The sequence below is a fragment of the Canis lupus genome, chromosome 8 (assembly GCF_048164855.1).
Source record: "Canis lupus baileyi chromosome 8, mCanLup2.hap1, whole genome shotgun sequence".
Lineage (NCBI taxonomy): Eukaryota > Metazoa > Chordata > Mammalia > Carnivora > Canidae > Canis > Canis lupus.
In genome coordinates, this window is record NC_132845.1 from 49736928 (window position 1) to 49752079 (window position 15152).

At 51.9% G+C, this 15152-nt stretch overlaps 1 protein-coding gene across 2 annotated transcripts in view; it reads left to right on the forward strand.

Annotated features, from left to right (window-relative positions):
* Positions 1-15152, forward strand: part of ABCC1 (ATP binding cassette subfamily C member 1 (ABCC1 blood group)) — a 135677-nt gene that overhangs the window by 89584 nt on the left and 30941 nt on the right. For both annotated transcript variants that reach the window (XM_072835902.1, XM_072835903.1), the window contains exons 15-19: positions 2076-2151; positions 3659-3785; positions 7536-7712; positions 9544-9711; positions 12254-12437. In XM_072835902.1, the coding sequence (XP_072692003.1) occupies positions 2076-2151; positions 3659-3785; positions 7536-7712; positions 9544-9711; positions 12254-12437 (732 nt within the window). The remainder of the gene's footprint in view (positions 1-2075; positions 2152-3658; positions 3786-7535; positions 7713-9543; positions 9712-12253; positions 12438-15152) is intronic.

Consider the following 15152-nt stretch of genomic DNA (forward strand, 5'->3'; position numbering starts at 1 on the left):
TGGAATCTGCTCTGAGCCACTCTACAGTGTTGCCATAGGGAGATTTGCTGAGCGCCTACTGTGTGCCCAGCACCGCAGCGGTATGCAGTCCATGTCATTATTAGCTGTTGTACTTCACCGAGAAGCACAGTGAGGCCCAGAGAAGTTAAGTAACTTGCCCAAGCCTGTCCAGCTAGGCAGCGGCGGTACAGGGACTGGACCCATAGAGTTGGGCTCCAGAGCCCAGTAAATACAGGTCAGGGGAACAAACACGTGTATGCATTTGTTGAAAGGTCTGAGCAGTGCCCACCCCTAGTAGGCTTTCAGATATCCTCGGTGGTGTGCAGGACACTTAGCGCAGCACCTGGTCTGCACACGTGGTGGCCGTTACTCCCCTAGGGGGAGAGAGAAGGGATCTGGGACATTTGCAACTCAACCCTTTAGGGCTGGTTCCTTAGCCTCAGTGCTGCCGACGTTCGAGGCCTGAGCGTTCTTTGCTCTGGGGGCCGTCCCCTGAACTACAGGATGCTGAGCAGCATGCATGGCCTCTACCCACTAGATGCCAGTGGCACCCACCCAGTTTTGACAAACCAGAACTGTCTCCAGACATGATGTCCCTTGGGAGGGGGCCACAAAGTTGCCCCCATTGAGGACCCCTATTTATAGAATGCTGGAATCCTCTTCCCGGTATCCCTGGCCTTGGTCATGAGTTTCTGCCGTCCCAAGGACCTGGTCTCCCCCGCTACCCTGTAGATGGTACAGTGCCATCTCCTCCTGGGTCACATTTCTCTGTGTAACATGGGGCCAAAGTTTGGGACAGCCCAGGGAGGTTTCAGGTTCGTAAAGTAGCTCCCAGCTCCCTGCGGGGGTCCTATTGGAAACCACCCCCAGGCTTCCTGGTGCGGTCCAGGCCTCAGCACCCCCTTCTTAGACAGGTTGACTTTTTGAGATGTTTATCTACACTCTATGGGTGCCTGACGAGGCCACCTTGGCAGCTCCCAGCCATGTATGGTGTTTTCTAGCTTGTCTGGTTCAAGAGGCTTTTCTTAAATTACTTAAATAGCACCTTCCAATTTGTTCCTCATTCTGTTGCAAGGGGGCAGGGTGCAGGGCATAGGTGGAGGGAGGGTGAGGTTAGGTTAACCAGTAACTTCCTCTTGCTGGGGGGTTTTTGTTTCTTTGATGTGTGTGTGGGGTGGGGGGAGGATGTCTTTTCTTTCTCTGATAGCTTAAAAGCCCGTCCATCTTATCTCTAGGTGGTTTTAAGGAGACTCATAATGAAGAGTTAGAAATTATTGTTTCAAGTAAGGGGGACATGAGGTCAAAGGACAGGAAGGGGGGAAGTAGATGCGGACGGAGGACAGAGGGGCCGGCATCTGAGAATCCAGGGCTGTTGTGGATAGAATGCTGGCTTTGTCCTAGGGCCCTGCCCACCCGGATCCGCCCTGATCCTCCCCGTGATACCCCACCTCCTGCCTTTTCAGTCTGTGAATGGTGTTTCAGAAAGACTGACCTCCTGTGATGTGAGCCTGGGAAGGGGGATCCGGGGAGAGGTGTTAGGAGGCAGCCCTGCAATCTGGGTACTTGGTACTTTGGCCCTGGACCCCGCTTGAACATAAAGGAAGGGCCTAGGGTGTGGTGAGGGCCGGGGCCGGGGGGGGGGGGGGGGGGGGGGGGGGGGGGGGCGGGGGGGGTAGGCTGATGGAGAGAGCTGCTGCTTCCCCACTGGCCTTGCCTCCTGCTGGGCCGCCCACAGCTGCCTGATCCTCCCAAGATGGGGTGAGGGAGCCAAGAGCCTTGAGGAAACCCCGGGGGGTCCCTCCCACCCCCGACCACTGCCAGATGGGCATCTGGATGGTGCAACCTCCTGTCATTCGGGGCAGAGCCCTGTTGTGGTTTCCTTCTGTTTTGTGGGTCTGGTTGGGGTTCTTTAGAAACCGAGGCTGATGTAACTAGATAATGCCTAGTGCAAGTGTCTCACATCTGGCACTGAGCTAAACAAAGATTAGGGAAAAAATAAAAAAAGCGAGAGCCTCCTGCTCACACTCAGTCTCAGGACTTCCATCTCTGCCTGACATGTTGCTGGTGCTTTTCAGGCGGGGGCGCCAACAGCATCACTGTGAAGAATGCCACGTTCACGTGGGCCCGGAGCGACCCTCCAACGCTAAGCGGGTAAGCCGGGATGTCGAGAGAGCCACAAAGCTCCGGCCAAACATGGGTTTGAATTCTAGCCACACTCTGTGACACTGAAGAGGCCACTTTGCCTTTCTGAGCCTCAGTTTACCCATCTGGGAAGTAGGTCCAGATGTCTCCCCTTGGGCTGCAGGAAGGAGCAGGTGCGAGTGTGCTGGCACAGAGGGTTCCTTTGGATTGTAAATGACAGAAGCCTTGCACAGATAGGCATAGGCAACAAACGGAGATTTTTGGGTTGCATGAGTGAGGCCACTCTCAGGTACAGTGTGATCCAGGGGCTCGGTGTCATCAGGGTTCTCTCCATCTTGTCTCTCTTCAGTTTCCCTCCGTGCTGCTCCCTCTGTCAAGCTGCCTCTCCCTTCATGATGGCAAATGGCCCCCATCCGCTAGGAGTGTACCTGTTACCAGGGCTGGAGACACCCGCCCCCCCCCCCACGTCTCACTGGTCCACATTGGGTCATGTGCGCCTCCCTGAGCCAGTCACATGCTGGGAGAGACAGCGCACCCGGATTGGCGGGGCTGGGTCTGAGGCCGTGATGCTGCAGAGGGTGGCAGGCAGGCTGGGATCTGCTGAAGGGAATGCTTGTCAGCAGGGATTGGCTCCCAGGACACATGCCTCTTCTCCATCCTGTCCAGGGTCCTCGGCTGCCTGAGTCCCCCTCTCTTCCCACCCAGCCCTCATTTTCCCACAGCACACAGCGTCCAGGGAATTGCCCCAGTTCCCCGGGCCACTTGTCAGGTGCCTCTCTACTGCTTTCTGACCTGGGGAGGCCTTGCCCCCTGGCTCTGTCAGGCTTCCCCATAGGAGTCCCCGAAACACAGGGCTAAGTTTATCCCCCAAACCCCTTAATGGTTACTCCCTCACCAGATGGCCACATCGTTGCTGTGTATTAACTCAGGAAACAGGCCTGCGTGGGAGCGGGGGCAGCGAACGCTCTAGAGAAAAGAATCTTTGTTGACACCTCCCTTGAAAACCCCTGCATGCTTGGGAAGTTCTCATGTCTAACTTAAGTCTTGCCTGCTTCAATTTTAGCTTTTCTCTCATCTCTTCATCTCTGTTGTCTTCTTGCTCCAGTCACCCACCCCACTCCCACCCTTGAACTCCCCAAACCTTTCCCAATCCGCACCTTTTCTCTCCTCAGCCTGTAAAAATACTCCATTCCCGCCTGGACAGTCCCAGGAGCTGCCTCCCTGGGCTTCGTGTTCTGTGGTGGCCCCGCCATCCGTCCCCCCCTCCGCACCAGAGCAAAAGCATGATGCGTGTGGCCGTGCCACAGATTCACAGCATTGACCAAGCCAGTGACAGCAAACGTCTGACAGTATTTCCACTGAAATGTTGAAGCCATAATAGCATCTGTGGGAAAGCAGAGCCGGAGCGAGGAAACCTGCCTCCCGCCTCTGTCCACGCTGGGTGCATCCGGCCGCGGTGGGCCGCCACCTGTTCGGGCGAGGGCGCGGCTGACGCGGAGCACCTGTGTCATTTCAGCATCACCTTCTCCATTCCGGAAGGTTCCTTGGTGGCCGTGGTGGGCCAGGTGGGCTGCGGAAAGTCGTCTCTGCTCTCGGCACTCCTGGCGGAGATGGACAAGGTGGAGGGGCATGTGGCTATCAAGGTAGGACGGGGACTGGGCAGGTGAGGGGTAGCTGGCCGGGGGGGGGGGGCTGCCGGCCTGAGGGGAAGGTCAAATGCGATGCTGGGTTTTGTTTCCCGACAGCCCCTCGATAGAAGCAAGAGCAGCCAGGACTCCCTCCTCCTCTCTCATTCTCTGCTCTTGCCCGTGCCCTGCTAGAAGGCAAGAGTTGGCCTCACTAATTTCCTGTCATATTCCAGCCCCGGGAATAGCGCCCAGCAAGTAGTAGGTGCTCCATAAATACCGAGTAAACACATGGGTGCTCCCTGGTCCTCTCCCTCACTCGCTCACCCTCTCCTGGCCTCTGGCCCCCTGTGCATCTCATGGTCTTAGTGGCATGAGTCTTTCTGGCTTGTTCTTTCTGTACATGCATCTCTCTGTATCACTTTTTATAAATGTAGCAAAACGTAAACGTAAAAGTGTTTATTTGTATCTTTTTGTTTTGTTTTTTGTTTTTTTGTTTTTTTGTTTTTGTTTTTTTTAGAGAATCCTCTTGAAGAAAACTTTTTAAATCCTAAGCATTCCTGGGATTCTTAATATGGGACTAAAAGAAGGACTCACAGTTTTTATTGGTTTTTAAATATACAGAGTACTTTGAACTAAGTTTGGAATACTTCTCAGGAGAGAGTTTAAAAGGCTGCTTCACTGACCAGATTAGTCTCATTGGAAGTCAAGAACCCCTTTGTGCATTTAGCTTATGCCCCATGAAGGACCTTGCCTGGTGTAAGAGTCTTCCCTCAAAGTTTTATTGACACCGGCATTTCCTGGAGCGTGGTCTACAGCAAACTCCTCTTGCAGTCGTTTGGAGGGTAGAAAGTTCTGGGCTCCCACGAACTTGGGAGATGCTGCAAACTCCGCTTCCCTCCCTCTCGGTGACTTAAAGTAAACATTAATAAAGTAAAGGCTCGGGGATCCCTGGGTGGCGCAGCGGTTTAGCGCCGGCCTTTGGCCCAGGGCGCGATCATGGAGACCCGGGATCGAATCCCACGTCGGGCTCCCAGTGCATGGAGCCTGCTTCTCCCTCTGCCTATGTCTCTGCCTCTCTCTCTCTCTCTCTCTGTGTGACTATCATAAATAAATAAAAATTAAAAAATAAAATAAAGTAAAGGCTCTGAGAAGTCCCGTGAGGTGAAGAAGACCCATTTAACTTTGGGTCACCCAGTGTGTCCCAGACATATTTGCCCATACTCTTTATTATTTGTTCAACAACTGTTGGCATAATGTCTCTGAAAGTCTCCTCTTGGGAATGCTGGTTTATGTAGTTGTTTTTATTTCAGAGCGAAATCCTTCGTTTATATGAGGCCCTTTAGCCTGGTATGCATTGGTAGAGAAGTACACTTTATAATCGTTGGATCTAAACTAATGACGTTTAGCTGTGATTTTAAATGTCCTATCACTGCTCTCAAGTGCATGTTTACTAAAATAAGATTAATGACCACTGTGACCTAGGTTGATGGAGAAGACTCTAAACCATCCGCATTGTGTTCTGTTTCATTGATGGGGTTCCCACGACTGCAGCTCTATTGACCTTTCGGGCTGGATGATTTTCTTCTGTGGGGGCCGTGCTGTGCTTCTGTAGAGTGTTCAGCAGCGTTCCTGACCTCCATCCACTAGATGCTGGTAGCAGCCTCCAGTTGGGACAACCGAGAGTTGTCTGGATGTTGTCAGATGTCCCCTGGGGAGCAGAATTGCTCCTGGTCGAGAATTGCCATTTTAAAGTAAAAGTATTAAAAAAGCCTTTAAATACAAAAATAATAGGTCTAGAAGTTGAGGTTGTACCCGAGTATTTGGTTCGATGGGTTGACAGATTTCTAACTGGTTATTTTACCGTGCAAAGGCGCATGCTAGAAATATTAATTTTCTCCGAATATTTTTTTTTGTCTGAATTACCTGTGGGCCCTCTGGTGGGACTTTGTGATATTTTGGTCTCTTTTGAAGTGAGGGCATTAGAGTCAGCAGTTTAGCCTAGTAAATATTTATGAGAATGGGATCCCTGGGTGGCGCAGCGGTTTGGCGCCTGCCTTTGGCCCAGGGCGCGATCCTGGAGACCCGGGATCGAATCCCACGTCGGGCTCCCGGTGCATGGAGCCTGCTTCTCCCTCTGCCTGTGTCTCTGCCTCTCTCTCTCTCTCTGTGACTATCATAAATAAATAAAAATTAAAAAAAAATATTTATCTGAGAATGAAGGTTAAATTTGGGACAGCTGGATCCCACTGCCAGCCTCATCCCCCTAGAATTCCCTTATGTAACAATCTTTACTGGGATGCCTGAGTGGTTCAGTGGTTGAGCATCTGCCTTCAGCTCAGGGTGTGATCCTAGAGTTCTGGGATCGAGTCCCACATCGGGCTCCCTGTGAGAAGCCTGCTTCGCCCTCTGCCTCTGCCTTCTCTCTGTGTCTCTCATGAGTAAATAAATAAAATCTTAAAAAAAAAAAAAAAAAAAGCATCTTTACTGGCCCTTCCAGGAAAGCCCACACTCCCCATCAGGACCCTCAGGACCCCTGGCCTGGTGTGAGCTGGCCCCCCACTCCCCTGCACGTTCCTACCTGTCTTCCCCCTCACACCATGTTCCAGTCGTACTTGCCTTCCTGTTCCTTGAATGTTCTAGGTTCTTCTCATCTCTGGACCTTTGCCCATGCTGTTCCCTCTGACCAGCTATGCTCTTCCACCCCGTTTGTCACACCTGCTTATCCTCACCTGTTGATCATTACTTAAAACTTTCTTACTAAAATACGTGAAACAGATACCCTCACCCCTAGCCCTTATTCTAATGACATTCTTGGCACTTTATCACGTGGAAATGAACACTGAACTTTGGAAATGGACAATTTTTGAAACTGATGTCCTTGCTTAAATTTCATCAAGGAAATTTACCTGAGCAATCCTTCTGTGATGACCCAAGCTAGGTCTCCCTTTATATATATATGTATACACATATATAATGAATATATATATACATATATAATGAATATATATTCATTGATTCATGAGAGACACCGAGAGAGAGAGAGATTGAGAAAGGCAGAGACACAGGCAGAGGGAGAAGCAGGCTCCCTGCAGGGAGCCTGACATGGGACTCGATCCGGGTCTCCAGGATCAGGCCCTGGGCTGAAGGCGGCGCTAAAGCCCTGAGCCACCTGGGCTGCCCTAGGTCTCCCTTTTTAAAAGACGTCTTGAAGGATGCATATATTTTTCTCTCTTAGCATTTACCATAACTATAATCAAATTATTTTTTTATTTTGTCAGGGATTTCTTACTTTTTTTTAAGATTTTTTCTGGGGGGGAGAGAAAAAGAGTACATGAGTAAGGGAGGAGGGCTAGAGGGAAAGGGAGAAGCAGACTTCCTGCTGAGCAGGGAGCCCAACATGGGGCTCGATCCCAGGACCCTGAGATCCTGACCTGAGCCTATGAGCCACCCAGGCGCCCCAGGGTCGTCTTTTTCTTGAGATGGAGGAGTTTTAGTGGCTGCTGGAAGCATTCAGTGAATACTTATTAAGCACAGAACTATCATCTGTGCCAATTTCCACTCCTGAATTCCTGATATTAGAGTCCGTGACTGACCCAGCATGAGGTCTGATCCTAGCTCTGGCATCTGAGTCTGCCATGACTCAGTTTCCCCTTGCTTGAACAGTGGGTGTGATGAAAATATCTTGGGAAGTAGGGCTCTCCAGGTGGGTGGGTGGGCTGGCTGCTATCTTGATCACCAAGGCTTGTCTGTCTTGCTGCCTTCTAGGGCTCAGTGGCCTACGTCCCCCAGCAGGCCTGGATTCAGAATGATTCTCTCCGAGAAAACATCCTTTTTGGACGCCAGCTACAGGAACGGTATTATAAGGCTGTGATTGAAGCCTGTGCCCTCCTCCCAGATCTGGAAATCCTGCCCAGCGGGGACCGGACAGAGATTGGTGAGAAGGTCAGTACGGCTTCAGCATGGCTCCTATTACTGGTGAGCCAGAAAATCTTCTCCCATTAGTGTGTGTGTGAGTTGATTGTGGGGGGCTGACCCACACTGGGCTCAGCTAGCCAGCTCCACTCCACATGGCAAGCCCACTGTGCTCAGGTCCAGCCTGTGGGATTGGCTGGGGTCTGCCCCAGACCCCATCTTGTTGGGGCTTAGGCTGAAGGGGCAGTAGCTCTTCCCTGAAGAGGGGGGGGAGCTCTCATGGTGGCAGCGGAAGCCCAAGAGAACCCCCCCGCAAAAAAAACGAAAAACAAAACCACGTGATGACCCTTAAAGCATATCGTCATTTTCATTTGATTGAACAGAAAGATACGGGAGCAGCAAGTGCACCCTACCTTTACAGTCACTTGGCAGTAATCATATGACAGAGGGTGCTGTACAGGGGGCAGGGTACCCCTGGAGTCAGAGGTCCACAGTCTCTTTCAAAATAAGGATAGTAGTAAAAAGAACACTAGAGTAGCTAACAGTTACTGAGCATTTACTGTGTGCCAGGCAGTGTCATAAGCATTTTACATGCATTCCGTCCTACAGCAAGGCCATGAGATGGACTTTACTGTCATTTCTATTTCATGGTTAAGGAGGAAGAGGCATAGAGGGGCTGAGTGACTTGCCCTAGCTTTTTCCCACCTCAGGGCCTTTGCATGTGCTTTTTCCTTTGCTCGGCCTGCCTGTTGCAACACCCCTGGTGGTTATCTGGTGTATGCGTGGGGAGTACAAATGTTCCACAGGAGCACCAAGGAGCTTTCCTGCCTCTCTTTAGTTATAAGCCAGTGGCTTCACCAGCTTCCTTCGTTGGTGAGCGATTTCTTTTATCTGAGGGACGTCTACAGCCCCTTGGAAAGAAAAACAACTATTAGCAGGGCTCTTTGGGTTTTCAGTTAGCAGAGGAGCCTGGGCTAGCTGTTGTTTTAATACAAAGTGTCTGTTTCTACCACTTGCGGAGACTCCTAACTGTCCCTGTGTAGGTCCCAGGACCAGACTCTAAAATGAGAGAATATGCTTGGGTCTGGTGTCTGCCCCTCGGCCAGGGGGCAGACCAGGGAGTTGTGGCCAGGGGGCCCATTCAAAAGAATGTGACTGCCAGGACCCCAGCTCGGTGCCTGGGGAGGGCAGGCCTCCCTCAGGAGAGACTGGGCACTTAACCAGTGGGCCGTCCACTTTGTGGGCGGTCCATCCCCGGCCACATACAGAGATGACAGGCTGTCATCTGTTCCTGGAGGGAGGGCTGGCAGTGCTGCTGTGTGCTCCGTGGAGCACCCCCGTGGGAGTTAGAAATGCGTGCCCTTCCTGCCGGTGAGTGGGGCTGGGTTTCGGCACCCCCAGGGTACAGCCTGCCTCTGCTCTATGTGCTTTCACAGCGACGGAGAGAGCAGAGCAGCCTCGCAAATGTGTTAGCTGTTATCACCTGTAACAGCAGCAGCCGCAGTAGGATCATCACTGTGCGTGCTGCTGCCTTCCTTGCAGCCCCCCATCATTTGCTGCCACCAGCTAGCCTTTGCCCAATATCTGCTCTGTGCCAGGTGTCTGCTCAGCAGCTCACGGGGGGCTCCAGTTTTCTCTTTTGCTTATTTTAGGGTCGAGTGTCCAAGACCCCACGGTGGGCCTTGAACCCAATTCACACAGATACGACCTCATGCCTTGGCTTCCTGCTCACACAAGAGGAGGCAGATAGCCACGCAGGGTGGCCAGCCTGGGCCTGCGGCATCCAGCCTGGGCCTGCTTCTACCCGTCTGCATGTGTCAAGGCCCCAGGAAACCCACCCTTCTGCTTTGTCTCTTCCCAGGGCGTGAACCTGTCTGGGGGCCAGAAGCAGCGAGTGAGCCTGGCGCGGGCCGTGTACTGTGACTCTGACATCTACCTCTTCGATGATCCCCTGTCAGCAGTGGATGCTCATGTGGGAAAACACATATTTGAAAATGTGATTGGCCCCAAGGGGATGCTAAAGAATAAGGTACCTGCCTAACAGGCAGGGCTCGGGTGTCTGGCTGTCCTGCTCTTTGGTTAAGTCAGAATGTGTCCCCTTTGGGAATCCTTCACTTCCCACTTACCAGGATTTTTTTTAATTGGACTTTAGAACACTTTTTTTTTTTTTTTTTAAGATTTTATTTATTCCTGAGAGACACAGAGAGAGGCAGAGGCAGAGGGAGAAGCAGATTCCCTGCGGGCATCCCGATGCGGGACTCGATCCCGGATTATGCCCTGAGCCAAAGGCAGACGCTCAACCGCTGAGCCACCCAGGCGTCCCTAGAGCATATTTCTAACGCTTCCCTTGGATACCTTCCCAGGACAGCCTTCTTGCTCTTGTCTTTACAGGGGGAAGCCCTTGACACTGATTTGCAGTCCTCTCTCCACTTGGCCAACGGAGGCCCCTCTCTCTGACTTAATTATAGAGGTGGCTTCGCAGAGGGAAATCCCAGCCCCTCTGAATAGGCAGCGACCCCGTCCCTGCCGAGGTGGCCGTGGGCCTAGCCTTGGGAGCAGGGAAGCTGCCACAGACTATAATGACAGGAAATGGGTCCTCTCCTCTATATGATGATTATTATTTTTCTGGGATACATGGTGGCTGGGAGGGAGCACTGGTTCTTTTTCTTCTTCTTCTTCTTTTTTTTTTTTTTCCTGCTGGAGAAAAGAAGTAACACACATGCCCGTGGGGAAAATATAGGAGATTCAGAAAAACACGAAAAAGAAAATCACAAGCAATTATGCATAGTCTCACCTCAGAGATTTTCCAATTTTTTTTGAGTCTTAACAAAGTTGCTTAATAGGGTTATTCATATTATGTATGTGTATACATATATATATGTATGTATGTAGTAGGCATCATGCTATTTAACTTATTGTAAGCATTCCCATACACAACAAAAAAAATTTTTTTTTAATTTTTAAAGAAATTTTGGTTACTAGTGGCACCTGGGTGACTCAGCCGGTAAAGCATCTGCCTTCGGCTCAGGTCATGATCCCAGGGTCCTGGGCTCGAGCCCCACATCAGGCTCCTTGCTCAGCGGGGAGCCTGCTTCTCCCTCTGCTGGCCACTCACCCTGCTTGTGGCCCTCCCTTCTGCACCCTAGTTTTTTTTTTTTTTTAATTGGAGTTCAGTTTGCCAACATATAGCATAACACCCAGTGCTCGTCCCATCAAGTGGCCCCCTCAGTGCCCGTCACCCAGTCACCCCCACCCCCGCCCACCTCCCCTTCCACCACCCCTAGTTCATTTCCCAGAGTTAGGAGTCTCTCATGTTCTGTCTCCCTCTCTGGTATTTCCCACTCATTTTCTCTCCTTTCCCCTTTATTCCCTTTCACTATTATCTATATTCCCCAAATGAATGAGACCATATAATGTTTGTCCTTCTCCGACTGACTCACTTCACTCAGCATAATACCCTCCAGTTCCATCCACGTGGAAGCAAATGGTGGGTATTTGTCGTTTCTAATGGCTGAGGAATATTCCATTGTATACATAGACCACATGTCCTTCATTCATTCATCTTTCCATGGACACCGAGGCTCCTTCCACAGTTTGGCTATTGTGGCCATTGCTGCTATAAACATCGGGGTGCAGGTGTCCCGGCGTTTCATTGCATCTGAATCTTTGGGGTAAATCCCCAGCATGCACCCTAGTTCTTGTCTCGGGAGCAAGGGGCCAGCAGTCTGGCTTGATGCTTGTTTTTGTATCACCCTTGAGCTAAGAAAGATCTGCATTTTTAAGTGACTGGGAAAAAATCCAAAGAAAAATAGTACTTTGAGGCCTACGGAAATGAGAATTGCATTGAATTTAAATGTCAGTGTCTATGCATAAATAAAGCTTTTTTTTTTTTTTTTAATCTTCTTCTGTCTTGCGTATGGCCATTTTCCCACTGCAGCAGGGTAGCCAGTAGTTGCCATAGCGACCAGAGCATCCAGAAAACCGAAAATATTTACCGTTTGGCCCTTTAAGAAAAAGTTTGCCAACTCAGGCAGCGTGATGAATGTCCTTCCCAACCCTGACTTAATTGGATAAAATACATATACACGTATGAATTTCATAGTGGTTTTTTTTTGGGGGGGGGGGAGTTACTTTAAAGAATTAAGCCATTGCATGCGAATTGTTTTGTATCTGGTTCATTCTTTGAGTCATCCACACTGCCTACCCCTCATCCTTCAGATTGTTGTTCGCAAATCAGCTTCCCCATCACCCGTGTTTTAAGTCGCAGCCCCCTACCCTCCGCCTGTCCCCTTGGGACCAAAATGACAGAAATGTTGCACAGAGCCTTTGGTCGTGTGACATCCAGCATGCACCGTGTTGTACTTCTGTTGGTCCTTTGTCCCGACCGTGGGGTGTGGGGCAGGGACCTGTTTCTCTCCCCAGTGCCCCCCAGTTCCTGGTTCCAGTGTGGAATGAAGGCACCCACAGATCGGGGCATCCCAGGCACTCAGACTTGAGCTCGGCTGGCTAGGTGTCAGGGCATTTCCTGTGTCACCCGGGCACTGACCCACTGGTCCCCACTCTGCCCACAGACGCGGCTCCTGGTCACGCACAGCATCAGTTACCTGCCCCAGGTGGATGTCATCATTGTCATGACCGGTGGCAAGATCTCGGAGATGGGCTCCTACCAGGAGCTGCTGGCCCGGGATGGAGCCTTCGCCGAATTCCTTCGCACGTACGCCAGCGGCGATCAGGAGCAGGCCGAGCAGGATGACGGTAGGGTCCCCGGGGTGCCTTGTCTGCCTCCCCGTTCCCCACTGCCTCCCGGAGGTCCTCCCGGCTCCCCTCCAGCACGGCTCATCAGTGCTGGCCCAGCCCCTTCGCAAACCCCGTGGAGGGACCGTCCTAAGGCTCACAGGACTGACTTGAGAGGGGGTCCCAGCACTTTAGGCCGGGGTGGGGTCGGGGGCAGACTTGGGCCCAGATCCTCATACTTGGCTGCGAGGTGGCTTTGGGCCTGCTGAGCTTCAGGGTTCTCGTGGCAGGAACAGGGACAGTGATAATTATAGTCCTCCTGCTTCTCAAGAGGCGGTGGGAAGTGGTGACATACGTGGCATAATCCAGAACAGATGCTAGGGTCATGGGGGACATGCAGTGGCTGAGGGTGCAGGCTGGCAGTTGGCGAGACCTGGGTTCAAGTTCCACCGCTCCTCTTACCAGGGTCCTCCAAACCCTTCTGAGCCCCAGTCTCCTCGCTGATCAAGCAACATAATAACAACTTTCTGGTTTTTGGTGGAGATTTAATGTGCCGAATTCCACAGAGCCTTGGGCATGGTGCCTGGCACAGAGTGTTTGATACAGGACAACTGCTGTCATTCCTTCCCTGGGAAGAGTGCCCATCATTTACCCCCCGTGCACTTGGCACCTGCCAGGTCATTGCAGACCTGCCCACTTCCCAGCTACCATACGCGGCGTGTTCTCGCGGGCTGGGGCTCAGAGCTGTGGCCTCACCCTGTCCTCACCGGAAGGCTTCTGTGGCTGCGGGGAGACTTCTAAGAATCTTTCCTTGCTTCTCAGTTGGCTTAAAATTCACAGGATTGGTTTGCAACCTCCAGGCTGCCCTGTGTTTCCATCAGTTAGACTGGAGTCTCAAAGGCTCCTCTGCTCCCCTTTCTTCTTGGAGCTCTGACCCCACAGCGACGGGAAGTGGTCATCTGACACGTTTGCTACTTACCTTTCAGCTGTTGCTGCCCTGACCCCCTCCAGCCCCCTGCCTCCAAGAGCTAATTACAGACTAGCCAAGCCTCGGGAGCATGTTCCCTGTGTACCTCGTCCCCAGACCAGTTGGGCCCTTTGCCCGGCTGCAGTTGTCCTGGAAGTGTCCGTGATGTGCCACTAAGACACAGCTAGTGTTTGCTGGGGGCTTACCAGGGCTCCTGTTCTCTGCAGGAGTGGTCACATTGACTCCTAACGACAACTCATGAAGGAGTAGAATTGTTATTCCCAGTGCCCTGGTGAGGAAGCTGAGGTTCAGGGAAGCTTGTCCCTTTGTCCGCCAGGGACAGCCAGGTTCCTGTCTCTGTGAATGGGGCTGCTCCCTAGGAGCTATTCACTGTTCATCACTATAGTCATGCAGCAGATTTTATTGAGCATCTACTATGTGTTAAAGGCTTGTGTTACTTCCCTAGGGCTGCTGTGACCAAATGCTACAGCCTGGGTGGCTCCCACAACAGAAATGTGATCCCTCATAGTTCTGGAGGCTGGAAGCCCGACACCAGGGTGTGGGCAGGATTGGTTCTTGCTGCCGGTCTGTTCCACGCCCCTCACCTGGCTTCTGCTGGTCTGCCGGCAGTTTGGCCTTCACTGGCCTGTAGAAGCATCACCCCAATATCTGCCTTCATCTTCACACAGTGTTCCCTTTTGTGTGTCTGTCTCTGAATTTCCCCTTTTTATGATGATACCAGTTATGTGGGATTAGGGCCCGCTCTCATGACCTCATCCTAAGTAATTACATCTGCGCATAAACTGTCTCCAAATAGAGTCGCTTTCTGAGGCATTGGGGATTTAGGCCTACAGTGTATGGATTTGGCACGGGGGTACAATTCAGCCCATGACAGTTTCGGGGAGACAGAATTGGACAACATCTAGACAAAGCCCTGCCCTCACGGAGCTTAGAATCTGGTGAGAGAGAAGGACAGAAACAAATCAAGAAATAAATGATTTCATAGAGCATTAAGTGCTATGAAAGAAGAAAGATGCAGGGTGATGAGCTGGGGAGTGATGGGGGTGGCACCCGGCAACCCAGGGAGTGGTCAGAGATGCCCTTTCCAAGGAGGTGACAGTGACATGGAAAGGAGCCAGCAAGGAGAAGATCTGGGGAACAGTGTTCTGATGCAGGGAACGGTGTTCTGACAGAGGGAACAGCAAGTGCACAGGCCTCTGGCCTGGCGTGAGGTCAGTTTGTTGAAGGAACGAAAAGGAGGCCAGTGTGGCCAGACCACGGCGGCCAAGGAACAGCGGTGGGAGATGGGCCTTCGTGGGGTGGGGGGGTTGGTCTCCATGCAGCGGGAAGCCGCTGAATGTCAGATAAGGGGGAGCAGCTTGTCCAAGGACACGCAGCTGCCACTGGCAGGGCCGGGCCGTCCCGTCTGGCCTCTGAGCTTCAGGCCTCCTTCGTGGTCTGCCCAGGGTGGGGGCTCATTCATCCCTCCGTTCAGGTTTGCCGCAGGGGGTTCCTAGTGGTTTACGGTAAGTGCTTTATTGAGATAGAATTCACGCAACGCACGGTTCACTCACTCAAGGTGTACAGTCTGGTGACTTGGAATGTTCCGGGTTCAGCAGCCATCCGCAGAATGGCCTTCAGAACGTTCTCGTCGCCCCTGCAGAAGACCTCCTTGCTGTTAGCAATCACCGCGCATTTTCTTCCGGCTGCCCACGTCCTAGGCACGCACGCTGTCTTTCTGCCTCTTGAACCATCTGTTCTGGACATTT